Here is a 23478-nt window from a genome sequence, read left to right on the forward strand (position 1 = left end):
TATGATGTCAAATGACAGTGTAGAATGATGTCAAAAGACACACAGTATACATGTATGCGAAAATAATATATACGGCCTGATTTCATTTTCACCCCCTAACTCCTAAAAAACCCTACAAATTTGTCAACAAGACTTGCTTTGTGAACGTAGCTCAAAGTGTTCCCAAGCACATTGTATACTTCGTTTATTTTGAGTAAAATCTCACCTGTTTCATCAGACCTTTACATTCTTGGGTAATTCTCGGTAAAAACCCTGAAATAAATATTTTATTGCAGCAACAATCTCATACTGAAAAAAAAACAAACATTTTGGTGAAATTAAAATCTAGTTTTTTTCAGGATTTTTAAGAAATACAACAAAACACACTACCCTCTTAAACCCAGAAATGGTGCTTTATTTCTGTCAACTTGTGTTTTGCTGCGCCGCAAACTCCTGCTCAGGCGTCTTGTCTGGTTGGGGCCGTCTATCTCACCCTGCCCTTGGCCTTGCCTCTTCCTTTGGCGCTGCAAGTTAGACAGAAATGTTAGCACATCTATTCTAATTAGCATCACAGTTAGCATTGGACACTCAGGGATTAATTCACATTACATGAAAGAAAAACAAAACGTTAGTTAATATATTAATTTAGTTGTCAAACACGTGGATAAAAATGAATAAAGGCAAACTTTACAGATTGTTAGTTTGGAACAGCTTTCCCCCCTAATAAATGATTCAAATTTAGCATTTTAAATCTAGCATGAAAAAACCCCAATATTTCTTCATGATATAATGCGTTCTAGTCCATGCAGACTGGCTCTATTTTACTGATGTAAATCTTGCATTTAGGAGCTCTGTGTTACATACTACATGGCAGACAATGACTGTTCTAAACAGAAAACCCTAACTTTTTATTTTTTGAAGTTTTAAGTCTATTAAAAAAAAAAACATGCTCCCGTAGAATTAGTTTTTTCAAGAGACGAGTGTGTGAGTTTACAGACGGCTACAGCTTACCTCTGGGTGGCCTGAACCCGATTCAGGAGCAAGTTGATCTGTTGTGAAGGACAAACGGACTAGTTAAAGTCACACTGAATGCCAGAGGGAATCTGGTGGTGCTGAAGAAGAACTGAGACGCTGTTTGTTTCACTGATGGACGTCTAAATAATTCCTGACTGAACTCGATCATCAAGAAAAATCAGAGAGAAAAAGGCAACAAGATCTCAGAAATGAAATGTTTATCATCACTGGCTGTCAAAATGACGCTTCAGCTGAGGAATGAAGCGCCGTCTGACAAAATAATTTCAGCTCAAAGCGAACGAGAGAGACGGCATGCCTTCAAGATATAAAAAGGTGAACAAGAAACACACTAAAAGCAAGTGACTTGTTAAATGTCAACTAAGATATTTGCATAAAGTATATCTTTAAAGATCTAGTCAGCAAGATATGTATTTGGAAAATAGGAATTTTCATTAAGAGTGATTTAAATACACCGCTTGGCCAAAAAAAAAGAAATTATGCTTTTGTGTTCCTCAACAATATCAATATTTAGGTAATTATGCTCATGCTAACATTATTGCATATCCACTCCACTTATCTAAATGACAAACAACCTTTTCACAACCGTTTCAAGGCCCAATTCCAACACTCAGTAACTTAGACCTCTGGTGTATTCTCAGAAGTGTTACCTTAATTATAACCAGAAACATTCACACAGGAACCTTGCAGTTCTCGTGAAGTATTCAGTTCATTTTGCTGATTTTCGAGCAGATGTCTCAAAAAGACGCCCATCGGGTTTAATACCGTTAGCATAATTAGCACTAAAGCTAATTTCATGGACAAGCTTATTAATCATGAAAAAGAGTATTTACCTTGGCTCAGAAAGTCTAGTGTAGGCATTTAAACTAGAGTCAAGTAAATTTGTTGGAAAAATGTTAAAGAAAAAGCGTAATGTGAATTACTGGAAAAAATTTGTAGTATATGTTGATTTTGTCACAACTGCAGAAGAGCTAACAATTTCCAGATCATGTCAAAACCAAAAGTTGGTTATATAAAAATATGAAATATTACCTGTATTTCCATCTGTGGGACAATAAAGACCCCACAGATGGAAAATATATATTCCTCTGTATGTAATTGATTATTTAGCAAATAATCTTTGCAGACAGCAAAGGTTTAATCAAACGCATCTACTTCTCTGATGCTAGCTAATTGTGCACCGATTATTTATAAATAAAGTTAAACATAATGTGTTATTTACTTTAGGTTGTCGGGTCAGTACTCACGTCATATTTCTGTCTCTTGAGCTTCTCAGTGTAGTCGAATTTCTCCGCTTCCAGCATCATCAGCCACTGCCACAGCTCACCGGCCTTCTCCCTTTTAAACATAAGGCAGAAAAATCAGCGGCTGAAAACCAAAACCTGCTACAAACTCACACGACAGATGGCTTTTGATTAATGATGTCCTGCCTCGGACTCACTTCAGCTTGTCCTCGTTCAGATGGTCGATGTTGAGCGGTTTCCTCCGCTCTGCCAGGATCTTTCTCTTCTTTTCCCTCTCCGTTTGCTTCTTTGCTCCCTTCCTTCCATCTTGCTGCAAAATCAAAAAAAGGTGCAGGATGTTGTCTTTGATGGGTTTTTTTTAAATTATTAGATAAAAAACAAAAAATCCTGAACGGTAACTGACCCTTTGCTGGCCACCAGTCATGTTAGTCAGGGCCTTTTTCTTCTTGGCGTCCTCGTCTTGCTTCTTACGAGCCTCCTCTTGTTCCTTCCTCTCTTTTTCTTCCTGTGAAGCAAATAGTGCAAAAATCCACCATCTTTACACCCGTTGACTGCACTCCAAACCTGCTTTTTTCATACAAAAAAGCCCAGGAAAAACAAAAAAAACTAAGCAACAATAACAAATGCTTATATATATTTTTTATTTTTTTCTTGGTCAGTTTTCCTTCTCTCAATGTGTTAAACAAATCCTTGACCACATAACAAGAATCACCTGTGCTGTGGCACATTTGACAAGAGCAAGCTAGTCTTAAAGAGACAGTAGCCAAAAATTGAGCATGTCACACATAAAACATCAACAGGCAGAAACATTGTTCAGTTTGAGAAAACATGAAGTAATTTAAATTAAAAGCGTGAAATAATATGCTAATATTTTTCCTAGCAAATATGTTCATGCTTTTTGAGCTTGAACTTTTCCACCCTTTTTATGTTGCAACCACAAACTTCAATGTATTTCATTGACAACTTATGATACAGACCAATCCAAGGAAAAATACACAGCTTTTATTTAGTAATACAAGTGAAAGAGGAATTTTCTTTTACCAGCCACCTGATTATTCAGACTCGTCTCTAACAATTAATTTTCTCCTGCAGATTAAAGTTTTCTTTGGTGCCATCCAGAACTTTCCTTGAGTAACTTTGGACCAATTTGAGATTCCTCTCCTGTTTACAAAAATCACTTTAACCGCAGCTTCAAAAGGTACTCACAACCAAACGATTCTGCCTCTCTTTCTCCTGCTCGGCACGGATTCTCTGCTGTTCAGCCCTCTCAGCACGACGCTTCTCCTAATCATCCGCACCCACACCCACACACACACGCGCGCGTACAAACAAAACGCAATTGTTTGCTGGGTGGTACATCACTTTGGCAGCGGTGCGTGCTTTCATGGAAGACTTACAATCCTGTTAACAAGAGCGATGAGCTCCTCCTCGTCCTTCTTTCTCTGAATAAAGTGGGCCTCGATCAGAGACTGCAGCTCAGACAGATCTTTCTCCTGACGCTTCCTGTGGATGTCCTACAAGGAGGTCACACACACACACTCAAATGGGCCTCCACTCAAAACGTCCACTCATTGACACTTGGGTAGCTTTAAACATCAGTACCATTCACCAGATGCTTATTTTTTTCCAACCTAAAGCAGCTTGACTCACGTCAAAGTCAACTTTTTCCCCCTCTGGTATCTTAGGAACGGCGATCGGCGGAGCGAATGCCCTGCGAAGGAACACATCTGTTATAATAATAATAATAATAATAATAATAATTTGTACACCGATTAGATTTAGGAAGGTGGTAAAAACTTACTTTGGTTTGGGCTTGGATTCATCTGTTATAACAGGAAAAGAAAAAAGTATAAGTTTTGTTACATTTTTTTAACAGATTTACTGCGAATTAAATGCTGTTTATACGTTAGCATAACATGCTAATACATTATTCTTTGATGGTACTCATTATTTAGAGTCAATAATAAAAGGCCCATATACCACGCAAAATAAATTGGGTTATAAATACTATAAATGGGTAAAAATGGTTAATTTATCTAGTTCTAATGCATCATTTTTCCTTTTCTTTCTAATCTCTTGCTTCATATAAAACGCTGCTCAGCGATCATGACTGAGTTTTGCTACCAAAACTCAATCCGGCCCTTATAGTACATTCAATTAATTTAATAAAGCGCAGCAGTGCATCCAGCACTTTTTAATTAATTTGTGTTTTTTTTTGACAGTGTGAATTTGCAGTTTCGTAATGAGGAATTCATCGGTCGTACTTCATACCTTCATCTGCAACTGGATGCTCTAAAGGAAAGAACAGAGGAAAAGTAAGTGTGTCAAAAAGCAAAAGACAAAGGGATTATTGGTGTTTGCATTCATCAATGACTAGAAATATTTCTGACATTTTCTTCAAAGTTTCCGCATGATTTTTTTTTTTTAAATTACAGTTCTAATTATAATAAGTGCAACATGTAAGCCATCATGGCCCCAATCATGACACTATCACCACTATGCAAACAAGCATGTCACAGGTTTTTATACTCCAATGTGGGAAAGTAAAAGAATTTGCAAAGTTAACCAATATTAACCAAAGATTATCCTTATATTTATATGATTATGTGACTATACACAGAACTGGTCTCCAAGAGTTACTTCTCTTAAAGTAAAAATTGGTAGAAATACTTTTGCACTCTTTACTAGAAAATATAAAGTATATTTATATATAAAGTATATAAGTTTATATTTAAAGCCATATTTTTTTTTCGTTTAGGTAAAAATAATTTGTGACATTATTAAAAGTTCTTATTAATCTACTCAATTGTACAAATCTCAGTCATAAAACACTATCAGTGTCAGCAAATATATTTTCCACCCGTAAAGTTAAACAGTAGATCCCAGAACATCCACCATTAAGAGTGGACTGTTAAAACCAGTTCATTTGACATCGTGTTTTTGAGAGTTTATAATATTGTAAACACACCTTCATCCGCAGCTGGAGCCTCTAACAAGACAGGACAGAGGGAAATGTTAGAGCATCAACAGGCAGAATATAAATGGATTTCCTTTTATTACTTCCAAACCCCGCATTACCGAGATCTGATATTTACTTTATATATTCCAATGTGAAAACCTTTCTTGCATGTCAGAGGGTGAAATGGAAAGCCTGAACTCATTCTGTATGCCATGTCACACCAGGGTTTCAAGGCACAAAAATCATATCTTTTTTTTTTTTTGGATAAAGGAAGGCAGCTCTTCTATTAAAGTGTGCCATCAGAATAAATCTGAAGCCAAGAGGGGAAAATAACAAGCTATTTGCATTTACGAGTAAATCCTTCCATAGCACAACATACAGAAGATTGGAAAATTAGTATTTCAGATATCAACAGACAGCTCAGCTCTTAATGTCTTTTTGTCCAAACTGCACAACAGAAAAAAAAACAAAAAAAAACATTGCAAGTCTGCACAACACAATTTAGAAGAAGAAGTACCTTCTTCTGCAGGCTCTTTGTAACGTAATCGTCGGAGACAGCATGAAATGGAAAACACATCATCAAGAAACGTGGCTCAGCTCAAGTCAGGTCGCTTAGAAAATGATTTCTACATTCAAGAAAACAAGAGCGTGTATAACAAGATATTAAATTCAAGTTTCATATAAGGATAAAGGAAGCTAGATGCAGGAAAACAGGCCCAGATCATGACACTGCCACCCCTTTGTAAGGGGTTTCGTCCTCTCAGATGTTGAAAAGTTGCCTTGTTTACGTTCCTGACCTTTACCAGCGTTGATGAATTGCTCCAGATGGTCCTGCTGCTTAAAGACTGTAGCCTCAACCGGCGCAGAATGAATAAACACAAAAGTTAATAAATAAATGTTTTTCTCACTTTAAAGATTTCAGTTCCTTTTTCACGACTTTGATTGTTTAATTATATTGGGGTAAACATCACAATATTGAGTCGGTGTAATAAGAATAATTTTGGAATTATGGAAGCAGAGTGGATTTTTTTTAAGATTAAACATGGAATGGGACAGTTTTCTTGAGAAATGGTTTTAATAACAGAGAAATGCATCTTTGTTTTTGCAGGAGCACAGAAATATACTGCAGTAATTAACGTTATTAGTTGGGGGAAAAACTGTCATAATCTGCACAGATTCTCTAAACTCATTTAAAGTTTCTTGCAAACGCACAAAAATTGAGGTGAAAGGCAGAAAACAAATCTAGATTCAGATCTTTGATTTCTACTAACTAAAATAACTACAGAACATCCAGATAAAAATGTTAATGTATTTGTAGTGCCTATACAGATCTCTGATCACTCTCAGTACATGAATTTTATGTAATTTGGTTTCTTGGTTTCTTTTTCGTGCCTTATTATACATTTCAGGACATGTTGGTTGGAACTTTTTAACAATATTTGAGGTTTTTAGACTGATTAAACTCCCAGCAAGAAAATTTTTAATCTGTAGTCAGGGCCGGCCAAAGGTTTTATGGGGCCCAGAGGATATTTCCATTTTGTGGGGCCCATTTACATTTTGCTTGACCGTCCACAGTTTGTGTATTGTTTGCGTGGCTAAGTTGACATGAATGGATGGAAGGATTTATCTAGATTTGTTTGTAAACAGCTCAGATATTAGCCTATTGTTTTTAAAACCGGCACATAAATCAGATCACATGATTTTTTAAAAATTTGTAATCCAGAAAATCTCAAAGTGATTTTAGAAATCAGCTCATTCTTCTTATAATAGACTACAAATGAAACATTTTGATTATTTGTGTAGAAATTCAAGTGCTCTTGGGGGCCCCCTGTGGTGTGGAGGTCTTATAGTTTTGGCTGGCTCTGTGGAGTTCATGGTAAAACAAAAATAAGTAAAAAGAGGATTTTTTGTTTTACCTTCAGTAGTGGAGACAGGGGGCTCTGAGGAAAAAAGCAGCAATACAAACATTAGATTAAAAAAAAAGTTGACATTTTATATAATAACTACTCTGATTCCACTCAAGATGTGAAAAGTGGAAATAAATGAACCTGGTCTTAAAGTTATTCCTGCACATAGACGGCAAATGTCTCTTAAGTGGATTCAGCGACACAAACAAATGGATATCTCATTTAGAGTAAATTCATCTGATCCTAACTCTGCAGGCACCGGCTGAGCAGCCAAACAAAGCAGTGATTACTGATGACTGGACTCAAAACGGCTAATGGGACTAAAACGAATGAGCAGCTATGAAAAGACAACATCGTTTACAGTAATCTGCAGGTGGAGGCTGCTTTTCACAGATTTCACTCAGTCAGCTCTGTTTGCGTTATTTGCAAACGGCAGAATGCCATACATTAGGCCATTATAATATCAAATTAAGCGGTCGTCGTCGTAAATGTTATTACGGTTTGTAAAAAAGAGAGACGAAACCATAAAGTATTTAAAGGACGAGAATTACCTTCTACTCCAGGTGGAGCTTCTTCTGAAAACAAAAATAAAAACAGAAAGAAAGAAAAAAACAGTCAAGCTCTGTTATTGCAGACATGACAAAAGACTTGCAGCAACACCCACACGCAAACACACTTTGCTGAGATTATACGACCCGAGGGGGTAAGCACAGAGCAGAATAAAAAGACTGTGTTCACAGACAAAAAAAAAAAAAGAGCCTTTTTTCCCCCCCCTCTTTTCTTTGAGCCTTTATGACTGAGTGAACCAAATATGGATTAGTGGATCAATGGGACTCGGCAAACAGCTCCCAGCAGGAATCTGGTCACTCTGCACACTGTCATATCACTGTCTCTTGGGATGCATAAAAAAACAAACAAAAAACACAAAAACGCAGTGCTGGACATTTATCGTGAGCAAAGGTACAAACACGGAGGGATGAGCTTAGATCACCGACTGAGCCGTCTGTAACCCGCCCCAATAGATACTTGTAGCCTCAGACGGTAAAGCAGCTCTGTGCTGACGTGTAGCTGCAGGACAGACTTGGAAAAAGTACACGCACATTTGTTTGGAAAGATGTGCGAAAAAAAAAAAACCCGCTTAAAATAAATTAGTTGTTAATTTTCCACACTTTAAAAGCATGCAGCCATCACTGCGCTTGACAGGCGAGGTGTTAGCTTTCCGAATCCTGCTGTCTGCTTTTCCTGGCTGACAGCAGGCATGTAACTCCAACAAAGAGGCTTGCACACGTGAAGCCTTCGCCTTCCCGTTGCTTCGTCTTCTACCTGAGCTGACATAATCAGGTCAGCCGCGTCTAAGAATGGAGGCTAGAAGTGACGAGTTTTTTTTTTTTTTTTTTTTTACAAAAAGGAAGCGTCAAACCACTTCAGAAGTCGTCACTTACCTTCCTCCCTGAAAAGAAATTAGGTAAAGATTTGAAATGATCAGAGTATCAGATTTTTTTTATTGTGATAAAAAGCTTTAGAAGTGGATTTTACTTACCCCACCTCCTCCACTAGAACTTCTTCAATTACTTCTTCCTCCACAACTTCTTCGACGACGTCCTCCACTGCTTCCTCAGACATTTTAGCTGATAGTTTCTTTAATCAAACCGAAGAAAAACAAACAATTATATTACAGGGTTTCAAATTTAAAACTTTTTTTTTAAGACGACAAAAACTGTACCAAAGAATTTGCATATTTCGTAGAGCCAAGATGTTACTGCGCAGATTAAACGTAGCATCGTACGGTTTAGCAAGAGAGGTGAGCCGGTGGTAAAGACGAACGTCCGTCCAGAAAACTGATGATAAAAACGCAAAAAGATACGTAGCTAGCTAGCTAGCTAGCAAGGGTATGTTAGCAGCTAGTTAGCAGTAGCCTCAACCATAGACATAATATAATATAATTCTTATATTATGTCTATGGCCTCAACCACCTCGAGTCACAGATGACGTCTGAGTATGACTCAAATGTTTGCCTGACAGAAAACTTCCCATGAGAAAAAAAAATGTACATAGAAAATACAAGATGAAATAGTCCTGTCATAACAAAATTTAATCACTGATTAATTAAGGCCAACTTGCATGTTTTTGATTGAATTTAAGACATTTCAAGGCCATCATTTTAGATGCATTGATTCAAGACTTTTTAAGGATGTGCAAACGCCTTGTGTTCATAGAAACTGCTCACATTTATCACATTTAAAAAAAATTTTTTTTAAATGGCTTACGTTTTCCACGCATCTGATTAGTTACAACAACAAACTCATTTCTCAGATGTTTCCCTGCTGCGATTATTTACCTGGTTCCCTGTTTTTAATCACTCTAATGTTACAACAAGCCCTTGACAGATGGTTCCTTTCTTCCCCAGCATTCAGAGCCTTTTATCATTTGTGCAAACAACAAAAAATAAAGAGAGAGGGAGAGAGAGAGAGAGAGAAAATATCTTGGCGGTAGGGCTGTGAAGTTGGAACAGTGGTGGAGGGAGAAATGATTCTGCAGGCTGAGGCCCAGGGTGTTAAACAGCTCCAGGCCTAATCCGCAGTCATTTCCTCTTGGCGCTGATCAAGGCTGCAGGCAGCCGACGGAGGCCTGAGTGGCGCTCAAACTGCAGGGAACGCATGAATTTTTTAATGATCCACTGACGCATCTGAAGACGTGATGTGCTTTTTTTTTTTTAATCCTCACACTAGTTGATCAGGTAGCAGAGACAGCAGCTTTCAAGCAGTTTGTTGGAAGGGATGCACCCAGTTTTCAGATTTCCCGTCATTAAATCGAACAGAAAGTGCATATTTATGATTAGACTTGTGGTTTAAATCATTACAAGTAGAGATTAAAGTTTTTCTCTTCTTTACAAAATAGCTCAAGAACAATAAAAGTTGACAATAGTAATTTTATTTTGTTGCCTCCATATTCTGAAGGTGAAGCTCCACCCAGCTTAAAGTTTTTTGCAGCACCTTACAGGATTGTCTTCCCTCAACTCCAACCAGCCTGGAATGCTAGATTTGAATGTAGGTGAAGACGTTTCAACTTCTAAATTTACTAAGATCTTTTTTTTTTTTTTTTTTTTTTAATGAATTGGTCACGCTGGTTTTTTATTTGGATGCAGAGGACTTCCGTAGATTTGGAAAACATGGATGCATCCCTTCCCCCCCCCATCACAATTTAGCAAAACAAAGAATTTTGAGGCTTTAAAAGTGCCAAAATGAGTACAAGTTCACTCTGTATAATATTGATTATAGAGGAAAAGGTGAACAGTTCCCTGCTATTGAATAAACTATTTTTTCACAAAACATTTTTTGCTTTTTTTTGCCTAGCATGCATAATATTGTACACTTTTTTCCTCATTCTTCTCTTTATATTATAACTAAAACAAGCTAACGTTAGCTGGTGAAATAGTCGGGCTACAATTACAGTAAAGTGACCGACAAATCAACAAATCAAGTCGGTCATAATTCGTGTCCAATTGTGAATACGGACTAAGATTTAACAATGACCAGAGGTCGCGAAGTCCTGAAAGGTAAAAGAAAATGAACTTTATAAATCAATGTGCTTTTTACGACTCCCACCTTGTCCTACCTCTAACCACTCCGTTTTATATACAGCCTATGTTCCTTTTTAGCAGAGGCGCTTCAGACATTGATCCAAGCATAGCAGTGACCTCTGGCTGCTGGAGATCAAGGTGAACAGGAGCAGACTGCATCAGCGTGCTCTGTCATTGGATTAGATGTCAAGATTTGATTGCACACAACACTTCCTTCAGAGGTTTTTTTTCTATTTTTTTTTTTTTCCACAGGCTTATAAATCACACGATCATAAAATCCAATGTCAGAATGGCTGAAGAGCGAAGGGGAGAGCGAGGGTCTATTTTTAAGAATAATAGGACGAGCTCTTGAACAGGTGCGGAGCAGCTCCTCCAGACAATGGCTCACCTCGCCTGTACTCCAGTAAATCAGTGGGCCGGGTCCAAACATTCAGCGGGCTATTTATGTTGCTGCAGGTTTGACAGCCAGCTGCCAGTAATGGGGAGAGGGGACATTTTTTACAACAATAGAGCTGAGGAGAAGGTGATTTTGACTTTGAAACAAGCCAGATTTCTTCCAATACTGTAAAAGTTTGAACGTTGAAGGTCTAAATGCACATTTGAATCTAATTGGGCATTTCTTCTTGAGACTTGGTATTTCTCACCATTTAGGTTCTCAAAGTCAAACACTGTGGTATTTGATAGGGGCCAGTAGAGATTAGAGCGGGGGAAGTCAAAGGTCGGAGGAATTGGGAAAAAGCAGTGGGATACGGGAAAAAAACAGAAGATGCTTTAAATACATCAGAGTGGAACGCACGGAAGTCCCGGAGACCCTTGGTACTGAATCCGCATTTGGTTCAATGAACACGGTCAGTTGGCGTTTGGCTGAAACCGTGGAACAGCACACCGTCTGACAGTGGCAGGAATGTTGCTGGTGCTGCTTTCAGCATTAAGGAGCATTAAGTCAAAGCCTGCAAAGTATGCCACCAACACAGCGGTCTCAGGGGCGAGCTTAGCACCTTCTTCACCCACATATGCAGCACTCGGAACAAAAAGCAGGAAGAAAATCCCCACCAGAGCCAGCTTAGGCCACGTCGGATCTAGTTATATCTCCATTTCTGGCTTTTTAATACTGCGTGCAAAATCACTTGGTACGTCACGCCAACATCAGATATTACACCAATGTCTTTCGTGTTTAAAACCACGCCGAGAGCTATCTTTTAGTTCTCTTTTACAGTCATGTTCATTTAGTTGTCCCTGAGGTCAAGGCCACTCTTACCTCTTACGCTATGCGTCCCCTGAAGAAGCGATGGGATTTAGGGCAAGTGTTGTTCTTCCTCTTCTACATCCAGCCAAATACAAACTCAGTCATCCTCTCTTCCAACCAAACGGCACAACTTAATACAGCCCTGGGGGTCTCGTGACTGCATGTCTTTGCAATGACTGGTTGGGACGGTCCCTTCTATTGTTGGAGACAAAAGTCAGATGAGACGTACCTGGACCTAAATACAGCCTTCACATGCTGGTCATGAATTGCACTGGGGGGCAAAAGGAGGAGGAAGGGAGGGTGGAGAGTTGTAGCAAAATAAGACAGAAGAGATAATATAGATAATACAGATAGATTGGACAGAGGATCTTTGTAATCCGACTCCTCTTATGTGAAAATGGAGTCCAACCGACCCCACACACGTAAAACTTGTATCATTTGCCATAGTCCTCTACGTTTGCCTCAGTCCTCCCACTATTTGTGTGATACAAATATAGAATTTAATTAAAAAGTTAAAAAAAAAAATCTCGTATTTTTTAAACAATAAATGACAAACATTCTGACACCACACGAAAAATCTAGGCTAGCTAGCAAGGGACTTCAGTTTTCAATACACCAAGCTAACAGAATATGACAATTAAAAATTCCACTTACAATAATCTTGTTTTAATAGTGTAAAATGAAGTTAATGATGCAGTCAGTGAATAAATAAAATAATGAATTTACCTTTAACTATGTTGAGTAAGCTAGCTAGCTAACCAAGTAGCTGCAACTAGAGTACCATTTTGGTAAATAAAATGATTACGTAATGCACGTTAAACATTTCAAAATTAGTTCAAATTGTATAGTTCAAAATTACTTCTCAAATTATAATAAGCATAGGCATATTTAACACTTAGCCATCATTTTAAATACCTTATTTTTATCATGGATATTGATGCATTGGGCAATGACAAATATTGACTGTTCTGATGTAATTTTGGGATGACTTTGAAAATAATAAAATGGTGCCTTAAAGGAAGATATCCCCCTCCATCACAGAAACAGGCTTTCAGAAAAAACACAAGTATCAAAAACAGATATTAATTCCACTTTATAAACATGGAAACAGACTGAAAGGTAGGAAGTAAACATGGATGGAAGGGAGGTTAGATATATAAAGGAAACAATGTAGGGCATATGGAGCACAAAGAAGAAAAGGAAATTCACAAAGAAGGAATTAGGAAAGGAAAGGTTTTACACGAGTGGCTGGATGGGAAAAAAGGAAGCAGGTCACAACGGAAGAAGGAAGGCACAATCAAAAAATAAAAGACAGAAGATGGGACTAAAGAAAGGAAGGAAGAAGGAAATAAAGGAAAGAAAACTCAAGGAAGGGAAGGACAAACAGAGGAAGAACTGAACATAAAAATTTGAAAAATGTCAGGAAAGAGAAGACAAGAAAAGATACAACAAAAAGGAACTAGGTAAGGATAAATGGAATAAATGGCAAAAAGAGGGCAGGAGGAAAGAAGAGAGGGAGAAGAAAATTTAAGAAATGGAAAATGTTGTATTCTGTTTGTCCATACCTGGAAAGGACAAAGAAAATTCCAGACTTTTCCTGACTGTGAAGGAATCCTGGCTTTACAATCCATTTCATCCACGGAATATTTCACAGTCTTGGTATTTACACTGTAAAAACAGCTTACAGGTAAACCAAAGGGAAAAAAATAGCGACTATGAAACAAACGAGAAGCTTGAATACTTAATGTGGAAGACGTGTACACATGGGAGACATGACAAGAGACTTCAACTGGAATACCTCAATGTCTTTATTGTTGCAGTTGAGTCAGTCCATGGTACAATGTTACAAACATCCATCCACGTTTATGACACCGAGATACAGAATCAGATACAAGTACAGATGTGTGTGTTGCATAGGCTTGGCGCTACACAAACAAGTGCCTGGTTAAAAATTGAAAAAGAAAAGCATAAAAAACATCAAAAAAACAAAAGGACGAGATTGTAACAAAAAAAAAAATACAGCACAATAAAACCACTGTATTACAAAAAAAAAAGTCACATTAATTCACTCTTTATAAAATATTTTGGTCAAGCCCCCTGCTTTTTAGAGGAGCCAAAGGAATGTGATTGTCAGACTGTTGAGCAGTAACATTAATCAATTTAATGCCCCGACAAACCGATCATGTACTAATCAAAGCTTGTGCCGCGCCGACGATATGAGCTACATAACATGTCAGAGAGAAAAGTAAAAAATAAAAAAATAATCACAGAATCTTCGTTGCGATTCTTTCATCTTCTGTTGCGGTCGGAAACGTTCTCGTTGCAATCGTAAGGCGAGAGGTTCTACATAGTGGTAAATATCCTTAAACTGCTAACTCGTTACATTGCTCGAGCAGAAGAGGCGTGGAAGAGATTACTGTAAAAGGCAGAATACAAAACTTGGTCTTCTTTGCACAGTTTCCGTACATAGCACAGCTTCAAAGCAGCGAAGGCACCATGAGCATTTCAAACAGGAATGTAGGAAGATTTTTTTTATTGTTTTTTTTTTTTTCACAGCACTGTGGTAACGGATTTCCCCCCTTAGAGACTTGCTCCATTTTTTTTTTTACTCTCTTTGTCGCACTTAAATAAATAAGGAAATAAAAAGGGGAAAATTACATTTTTGGATAGGGACAATTGGGTTTGGATAAGGTTATTTACCCCAAATTAAAAAATAAAAATAAAAATGATATCACTGCTTGGAAAATTCATTTTGTACCTTTATTTAGGTTATCTTTGATATTACATTTGTGTTTGATGTGAGGAATTTAAGTGGGACAACAATAATGAAAAAAAGGAGAAATCAGTAAGGAGGCAAACACTTTTCCCAGTGCTGTACAAAGTGATCAACAAAAGCTTTAAAAAAAAAAAAAAACAACAGCCAGATACAATAAACCACATTAAAACTTAAATTAAAATGACATAAAGGATAATAATAAGTCATAATGGCCTTCTGAATATTCAGCACTCCTTTCACCTTCACAATTAACCGTCTGTTGGTGAAGAGTTTTCCATCGTAAATTTAAAAAAAGCAAAAAAATACTTTCTATGAGCATAGAGATGTTATACATGATACAATGATACTCAAAACGTCACATGTGCTAACTTATATTACTCAGACCTTTCCTCTGCTATTGTTAAGACATAATTAATACAAGTGAAATCCGCTAAAATCTAGAAGTGCTTACATTTCTATCCTGAACAGGTGGCTGCTGAGTATAAAATAGTGATGTGTGAAGCCGTCTCTTTAAATATAAATTAAAAAAGAAAAAAAAAAATAAGGAGAGATGGACAGTAATCTGTAAGAGGGAGAGATCTGGGTTCACTCGTCTATTTGGAACGGGGGAGGAAACTTAAAAAGTGGAGGAATCTAAAAATCTAAAATGCTGATTGGGAACTCATTCGGGTGTAAAAATGTCCAAATTTCACAGCGTTTTTTTTTTTTTATTATTTTATTTTTTTCCCCTCTGTTATTTTCAGAACCTAACCCATTGTGCAAAAAGTACTACACTTGGTCAAAATGCAGAAGGTGTTTTCAGTACAGTGTGGTGTCACTCTTCGTAGGGATCTGGTCGTCATTTGGTTCTTAGAAAAAAAAAATTGTTCAAAAGGTAGAATCTTGGATTGTCGTGGTCCCCAGCTTTAGTGGCTCCTTTAAGACATTAGTGTCCCATACCTGGTGAAAGACACGATACAAGTCCATCAGTGGCAGACAGGTGTGGGTTAATGGCTGATGGTCAGACACGCGGGGTCGAAGTAAATAAAGAGCACAGCGAGGAGCTGGAGTCACGTAGTTACATGCAGACAAAGTGCCATTCAGAGGGCAACATTACGCAAGCAGCGGCTTGAAAAAAGGAGTCATTTGGTCAAACTTCAGTGTATTTTGTTGCAATTTTAGGTGACGGACAGTTTAATCCATAACTTTGAAATGGAAAGACGATATTTAAAAAAAAAAAATTTGCCAAGTAAAATTTGGAAAATGTGGCGTGCATTCCTCTTTTTAACGTGCTTTGATTTTTATTTTTGATATTTTTGGAACAGATTTTAGCCGTACAATTTGGAGGATATACACCTGGTCATGTCGCAATCGTTGCATGAGAAAAACTATGCAAAAACTCCACATCAACCTGAACACCATGCACGGGGATGGTGAAGGCAGCATCATGCTTTCCTTTACACAAGTTAGATCACAATATTTTCTCCTCTTAAAATCTGAAAAAAATGTAGTCTAATTGCACTAGCTTTAAAAATCAAAAACATCTAATTTACAGAATCTATCTTTTTAGACAAATGTTTCTCATAGTTTGCGAGGGTAAGAGTGTCTCTTTGAATTGAAAAGGTTGCCGTCCCTTGGTATAGATCAATTCTTTTTCACTTGTAAGAATGGCCCTGTCAAAGTCTGGACCTAAATTCCAATGAGAATGTGCTCCAAGTCTTTAAATCAATCCTTTGCATTGAACACGTCTACTCTTTAGTTATTCTAATCTGGCAGAGACACAATAGAAGTAGTTTTGCAAAGTACCGTCTTGAGTGAGGGTGAATACAAACACACTTTGGTTTTTTCAAAAATATGTGCTACTTTGTTTTAATCGCGCACATGAAGGCTCTACAAAATAAACAGACGTTTGTGGATGTAACATGATGAAACGTGAAAATGTTAAAAGGTTATCATTAGATATTATTAGATGAGCAATGCTAACTGTGACAAGCTAGCAATATTTTCAAAATGAAACCATTTCCAGTAAAGCTTATTTTTCCACATGTGCTGCCAACGTGTGCATGTGTGTGTGTGTGTGTGTGTGTGTGTGTGTGTGTGTGTGTTTTGCAGCGTCAAACGTCCACCAAGGTCCTGCAGCCGGCTCTGGGTGAGAAATCCGAAATCTGTACAAATCCTCTGTCATCCTCTAAGTCAGCCTGAAATGGTGCACTAATCTGCAACATACCAGCCATTAATGTGACAAAACCGGCCTGGCAGGAGCTCCGCTTCTAACACTCATCGGGTCTAGAGCAGCAAAAGTGGAGCTGTGCGTGAGTGAAAAAGCTAAAAGGTTTGAGTGGCGTCACAATGGCTGCTGAGTGTGTTTATAGAAGCAGGAGGAAGGAGGGGAGCATGCATGTGTGTTGTCCCCCTGTGCACCGAACAAGCGGCGCATTACATCGACATGTACAGAATCCATCAAGGCCAAAGTTCTCGCCTGCCTGACTGCCGGAGGGGAGCAGAGGTGGCGGTGGAGTGAAGGAGAGGAGGAGAGTGAGGGGCTGCGATCCGATTTTAAAATAGCAAGCAATGTTTAGGTGGCATCCTAAAAGGCTGTGGAAGTCAAACAAATGGCACCCTGGAAAAAGACAGCAGGGAGGGCAGTGGTGTGGCCAGTTTTCGTTTTAAGGACACGGTGCTGTGTAAATCAGAGCTCTGTCGACAATTTAACACGTGTCGCAAAAAGGTCACTAATCTTCACGTGAACATTCGAGGGGAAAACAAACTGGGAAAAGGTGGTCCTTTAAAAAAAAAAAACGTCAATGCACTTTGCAACCCTCTTTGGTTGGAGAGGGTAAAGTGACAGCTTGGAGAAAGAATAGGCCCACTCTGCTCTTTATAAATCTGGTGCTCTCTGACCAGATCTGTCAGGTCTAAGGACTAAAACATATTAGTCCTTCATGAGGCACGAAATTTTAGGTAATGGAGATAAAACTGCTTTAAATTTAACAGGAGAATTTTAAGGTTACACGTGGATAAACTTTTTTTATTTTGGGTGTTAACTTCCAGAAAATCTCCTTCACACTTTTTTGCTAAATGGTATAAATACATATTTTCACTTATATTTAGGAACTGATATAAGCTACTTTTTTTTTTTTTTACTTTCTGTAACAGCAGATTAATTTTGTAATTTTTTCTTTCCTCCTGTCGAAAACAATGTTTTGCTAGCTTCTCATTTTATCAACAAATAAGACTTTACACTTATTTTCTTTAGCTTATTTAGATGCTTATATATCAACAAGAACAAGTATATGTCATTTCAAACTCACATTAATCTGCGCTACAAATTTTTTAGCTAGCCGTGCTGTAATGCTAATGCTAGCTAATTTAACAAGATAAGTGGACATCGATTTCCAAAACAGCCATAAAAATGATCAAATTCTTGTTAAAAGCTCTTTCAAAAAATAAAAATCTTTTGAAGAAACTACTAATTGTTTTGTTAAAAAACCCTTTAGGCTTGCAATAGCAAGCTAACATTTATATCGCCTACCTAAGACTCACCGTTAGCGACTGATTTGGTCTCTCCTCTGCCTGCCATCTGGAAAAAAATTTACAACAAAATGAAAGTTATAAAGCAGCAAAGACATGGAAATTTAATAAAAACATACCTGAACTACTTACTACAAAAATACATCCACCTCTCCTGTCGAATCATTTTTCCTTACATCACACTGTAAGCTAACGATGAGCTCGCTAACCACTACCCTGCTTCTCCACAGCCCAGACCACAGAACTCATTACAGCAGATGGGTCTGCTGTTGCCCAAGTATGAAAAACTGACCAAGGCACTTTGCAGAATATCCTCGACACACACACTTTTCTTTCTGCAGTAAAAAAAAGTTTTATATAAAATGCTGTGACGGTATTTGCAGTCTTACAGATTTTTTTTTCACTCAAAATGTTTCAGATCATCGTAGAAGGAAGTCTGTAAGGGTGCAGATTAAAAAATAAAAAAAAATTCACCAACTTTGGCAACAAAACATTCAGTGAAGCTGAGCGTAGAGCTGTGATTCGTGGCCAACAGAAGCTGGAGCAGTGCGACGTGACAAAGCCACCCATGAAAAGCGTGAACACCCTGCGTTTGGACACCGGTCACCCAGTCACAGCGGCAATCTGGACCCGCATAAATCCGCTTTGTTACGGGTGTCGAGATGACCGGACTTGGGCTTGATTTATACGTTTTGACTCTTTTTTTATTGCTCTAAATTCCAATCAAGCCCATAATAAATATCTGAAACTCATGGGCGCCTTATTGCTAACTTCGAGGATAATAAGCAGTGGTGTCCAAACAAAGCAGAACAGAATGCAGCTGTGTCCGTGACAAGAGAGCAAAACAGCGTGACAGCAGAGCGTGGGGTCATTCTAGGACAGGCGTGTTGAGGAAACGCAGATTAATTACTCCTTTACCTCTCCAGGCTTATTCCAGATTGAATGCCGAGGTCAACTAGCTGTGAGAGTTCTTTAAAACAAAAACAAACACGAGTGATGGTTACTTCCATTCCTGCTACGGCGGGGTCAAAATAACGTGAGATTCCGGCTCCTTCCCCCCACCGCCTCCTCCGCCTCCTCTTTAGCAAAACATTCTCTTGAGTAGCAACAACTGGACACCGAGGACAAGCCTGGAAAGCTTTCCAAGACCACAAACCACTTCATGGCATAGTTAAGACTTCATCTGGATGTTGTAATGCTCAGCTAGCCTTTTTTTTTTCCTCCCCCACCCCTTCCCTTTTCCGATCTGGTCCTCTAATCACCCGGCTCATGTTAGAAGAAGACACAGAACGAGCGGAGATCAATAGGAGCTACCTTTGTCGGAGTGGCGCCTTTGTTTTCCCATAGACTCCTCTTGTTGGTGACATCAACGGGTTTCAGGTCCTGTCGGAGTGAATCGGGGAACAAAAGGCAGGGACAGAGCAATTTATCTGTGGCGCACGGCAACTGTAGATCTGTTTGATTTAGACTGAAGCAACAGATAGCTGGGAGAGTGAGGAGGAAGGGAAAAGCTGGAGGAGTGTTTGTTTGTTCAGAGGAAGTGGAAAAACGGAAACCTCATTCCAAACCCAACACATCTTACTTGAATCTGCTGTGAGGTTCGAACTCTGTTCTCGGGTTTTTTAGACTCTTTTTTTTTTTTTTTTTTTTTTTTACACAAAGTCAATAGAATATCCTCCTTCTCCTCTTAATTCCTTTACAGATCTCCCAGAAAACACAAAATCTTTGCAAAAACCTAGCGATAAATTATCAGTACACTTGAAATATGACAAAATCAACTTAAAAGTAACTTTTCAGCAAGAAATAGCAGTCAACAACTCCTTAATATTGCTCAGCAATCGGCAGAATATTTCACTAATACAAAAGGAAAAAATGTCTCCTTATAAGTGAAATAATCTGCCAGTGGAACAAGTACTTTTTTCAAATCAACATTAAGGAATAAATGACTTGTATTTCTTGCCGAAAAGTTTCTAGTAAGTTAGTTTTTCTCTTATTTGCACTAGAAACTAGACAAAAGAAAATACCTGGTAAGATTTTGTGTTTTGCAGTGTGGTAAGCGCATACATTTTCAGACCAATAATAACCAACAAAGAAAGTCTTTTACGTCACAGTTTATTTAATTTCGCCCACTATTTTTTGCAGAGCTGTTTAATTCAGCCACACTGATGGTTTTTGGGTCAACCGGATAACTCAGAATTTAACAAAAGCGGCAATTAATTTTTTCACATATAATCAACTTGCCTTTCAAATCTTTTACTCTCAATACATAAAATCATCCTTTTAAAACCACTTTTTTTATTTTACTGAGACAAAAAAGCATAAATAGAAGAAAGATTAATTTTTTCCTGTGTGTTTAACAACAAACTATCATCAGATAAAACCGCATAATGAAAAACAAATTCTCCACTGGCTCATAATAAACTTTTAAAACTGCATGACAGAGTGCACCCAACTGCTGTCAGCAATTTCCATCTGTATGTTGAAATTACAACTATATCTGTGGCCACCAGGTGGCGCCAACTAGACAACCAGACTGTTTCCTGAAACAAAGTCTGTTCTGCAGGGAAGAGTCAGAAACTTTTTTTTTATTGAAAGGGATTAGATTCTGCAAGATGAAAGCTCTCTTGCAAAACTAGATAAAAAAAAAAGGGATAGACAAAAAGAAAGAAAAAAAAATGTTCCAATTCAAATCTTTTGTTATATAATGTAACCGATGCCCAGAAACTAGAGGAATCATAACCCACAGGAGGTAGCTGATCAGGACATTTCTCTCTTAATATACTTGTGTAAATGTTGCGGTTTATAAACCACTGAAAGCGCCTCTGAGCTGGGCTGGAGATGCAGTGACCTACCGTTGGCCTTCCTCCTGACGTCTTGCCGCTCTCTGGGGTTTTATTCAGCCAGTCGTTGATGCGGCCCGCCACGCCCGTCTTTATAACAGCTGCTTCCTGTTTGAACAAGGTCAAAAGTCAGCCAAACTTGCAGTAATCACTAGCCATTCAGCAGTATTCACACTTGGCGTTTCATCATGTTTCAGCTGCAAGTTTGATAGATGAGGAAGTGAAATGTTCCTGCCTTTTACCATCACCTAATAAGTAATGTGTCCAGTTATAGCTCTTAGTCATCAAGTAAAATGCAATGTGTGGTAGAAAAAAAAAACAAAAAAAACACTGCACAACACCCTAAACACAACATCTCTACAGTGAGAGATGGTGGTGGCAGCATTATGCTTTGGACATATTGTACTACAAGAACAGGAAAGAAGATTTATTGAGATAATACTTGAAATGTGACGCTTGCAGATGGACTCCATTCAATCTAATTGAGTCTCAAATAAATTGAGTCGAAAATAAATAAATTAATAAAAGACAAAAATGTAAGTCTCTAGAGTCGGGTTTTGACTAGGAGGTCTGAAACATTTTCCTTCAATTTTCCCAGAATGCCTTGCTTCTTATAAAGAAGGGTAAAAGGGATTTACATAGCTGATAGAGAAATATCCCATAAAAAAAATAACTGTAACTGCATCAAAAGCTGGTTCTATAAAGTGTTGATACATGAAAACTCAAGAATAATTCTGCACTACTTTGTCCAGGCTTTCAATTGAGGTGGCAAAATTAAAATATTAATTAAATATCTTTTTGTTTTAGTAGTTTTCTTTCTTTTACCTTAAAAGTGCTTCCAGCACTTCCAGGTGAGCTGAACACGTTGCCTTTCTCCCACATGCTCTTAATGTTTCGTACGTCAGTGACCATGGGAAGATCCAACACGGTGGAGCGAGGGGATTTGGACTCCTTGTTCTCTCGCTGCGGAGACGAATAGCGACCGGGTTAAACAGGGATGGCAGCTGTAGCCGTGGCTGAGCCATGTTTTATTAAAAAGACAAGATTTCGTACCCACCCAGTGCCATTTTGTCCCCGTAAATAATGAATAAATAGCCTTAAACAACAGACCTGAGCAGCTGAGGTGTACTGCTCCAGCCGGTTGTCTATCTTGGACACCACAGGAGAATGAGAGGCCTTCACAGAGCTGCAGAGACGACATTAATATGTCACACCCAAATATTTCAGATCGAGCTAATTTTAATATCAAACAAAAATAACCAACAGGCAACTTTTAGATGAAGTCCTACCTTTTCTGTGCCGACTTGTTCAGGAATTCTGCTCTTTCTCCAATCTGGAAAACAAGATCCAAACGAGTTAGAAATACTGCTTTTGTACCTGACTTGGACATTATTCCCTACTAATTGTGGATGAAAGATTTTTCTCACGTTAACATCGAGGACAATTCTAAAATCCAAAACTTGATTGAGCTCATCAAAAAAGTCCCTCATTGTTCCCCTCTGTGTGCAAAAGTTGCTCTCCAAACAAGCACACACATGCAGAAAACACAAGACAAACAGAGCAGGCTCTTTCCCTTCCCTGCTGTAGAACTGTGGGAATCTCAGAGGGTTGTTTATGATATACACAACATGAAGACTTAAAGAGGGGACCGCATTCCTCAGTCACAACGTTCTGTAGATGGACAAAAGACAAATGCTCAGAAAAAGCTCTCGTTTTCCCCTTCTTTTTGTCTCCCCCCCTTCTCTCTGTGAAAACAAACCTTTTGCTCGACTGCTACCGAATGTTGAAGTTCCAAAAATAGTCTCCCAACAGGAAATTCCCCATTCTCAGACGCATTTTTATTTTTTTTTTATAAAGAGCTGCATCCACCCGAACGCAGTTAAAGTAATCCTGTTAACCCTAATCGCTTTCCTGCACATCCCTGCAGCCTGTCCTTCATTTGGCCTGCTGTCCGTCTCTGCTTTATCTACAACACAAACCAGGGTTATGCTGGTTGACGGCTGATAACGGAAATGCGCGCACTTGGAGATGCGGGTTGCGCTGTGAGCTTTTTCCAAGCAGTGAGGCATAATTATCTATGCTTTTAATGTAACAGGATGCATAAAAATCGCCGTCGTCAAAAAACGGGGAAAAAAGTGTATATTCTCAATTGCATGCTTGTATTTTTTGAAATCTGAAATAGGCTTTTGACAGGTCTCACTGAGGCATGAAATTCACTCAGCACATAAATTGAGCAGGAAATTGCTCAATTTCTGGATGGAATACAAAACAAAACAAAACAAAAGAAAAAAAAAAAGCCAATATATCTCAGCTTGTGCAATTTTACATGGTACAACCGCAGCTAGATGAAATTGATTCAACTCTTTTTAATACATTGCCTCCATTTATAGGACTGGTACACCTAA

At 38.2% G+C, this 23478-nt stretch overlaps 2 protein-coding genes across 15 annotated transcripts in view; both read right to left on the reverse strand.

The window, feature by feature from the left end:
* Positions 1-370: 370 nt before the first annotated feature.
* On the reverse strand, positions 371-12117 carry tnnt2e (troponin T2e, cardiac). Of its 6 annotated transcripts, none has more exons than XM_016664072.1 (18): positions 11960-12117; positions 8845-8959; positions 8662-8770; positions 8564-8571; positions 7673-7696; positions 7131-7154; positions 5732-5746; positions 5224-5244; positions 4527-4547; positions 4057-4078; positions 3906-3966; positions 3653-3769; positions 3462-3539; positions 2659-2760; positions 2453-2565; positions 2259-2349; positions 991-1028; positions 371-503 (listed from the first exon to the last, which is right to left on the reverse strand). In XM_016664072.1, exons 3-18 carry the CDS (start codon positions 8742-8744, stop codon positions 464-466), a joined length of 858 nt encoding a protein of 285 aa, XP_016519558.1. In that variant the 5' UTR covers positions 8745-8770; positions 8845-8959; positions 11960-12117; the 3' UTR covers positions 371-463. The 6 variants fall into 6 exon arrangements, with proteins under 6 accessions (XP_016519558.1, XP_016519561.1, XP_007578560.1 ...); XM_016664075.1 differs by lacking the exon at positions 8845-8959 and adding an exon at positions 11090-11170; XM_007578498.2 differs by lacking the exon at positions 8845-8959 and having other exon boundaries at positions 8662-8759.
* Positions 12118-13737: 1620 nt separating this feature from the next.
* The window catches only part of cald1a (caldesmon 1a), a 126883-nt gene continuing 117142 nt past the window's right edge, over positions 13738-23478 (reverse strand). For 8 of the 9 annotated variants that reach the window (XM_016664054.1, XM_007578572.2, XM_007578563.2 and 5 more), the window contains 7 exons: positions 22363-22406; positions 22184-22259; positions 21899-22036; positions 21086-21181; positions 19548-19616; positions 18246-18282; positions 13738-15662 (listed from right to left, as the gene is read on the reverse strand). In XM_016664054.1, the coding sequence (XP_016519540.1) occupies positions 15649-15662; positions 18246-18282; positions 19548-19616; positions 21086-21181; positions 21899-22036; positions 22184-22259; positions 22363-22406 (474 nt within the window). In that variant the 3' untranslated portion in view covers positions 13738-15648. Of the gene's footprint in view, positions 15663-18245; positions 18283-19151; positions 19204-19547; positions 19617-21085; positions 21182-21898; positions 22037-22183; positions 22260-22362; positions 22407-23478 lie in introns of all 9 variants that reach the window. The other variant, XR_478147.2, reaches the window with a different exon arrangement.

The sequence above is a fragment of the Poecilia formosa genome, unplaced genomic scaffold (assembly GCF_000485575.1).
Source record: "Poecilia formosa unplaced genomic scaffold, Poecilia_formosa-5.1.2 Scaffold9, whole genome shotgun sequence".
Classification (NCBI taxonomy): domain Eukaryota; kingdom Metazoa; phylum Chordata; class Actinopteri; order Cyprinodontiformes; family Poeciliidae; genus Poecilia; species Poecilia formosa.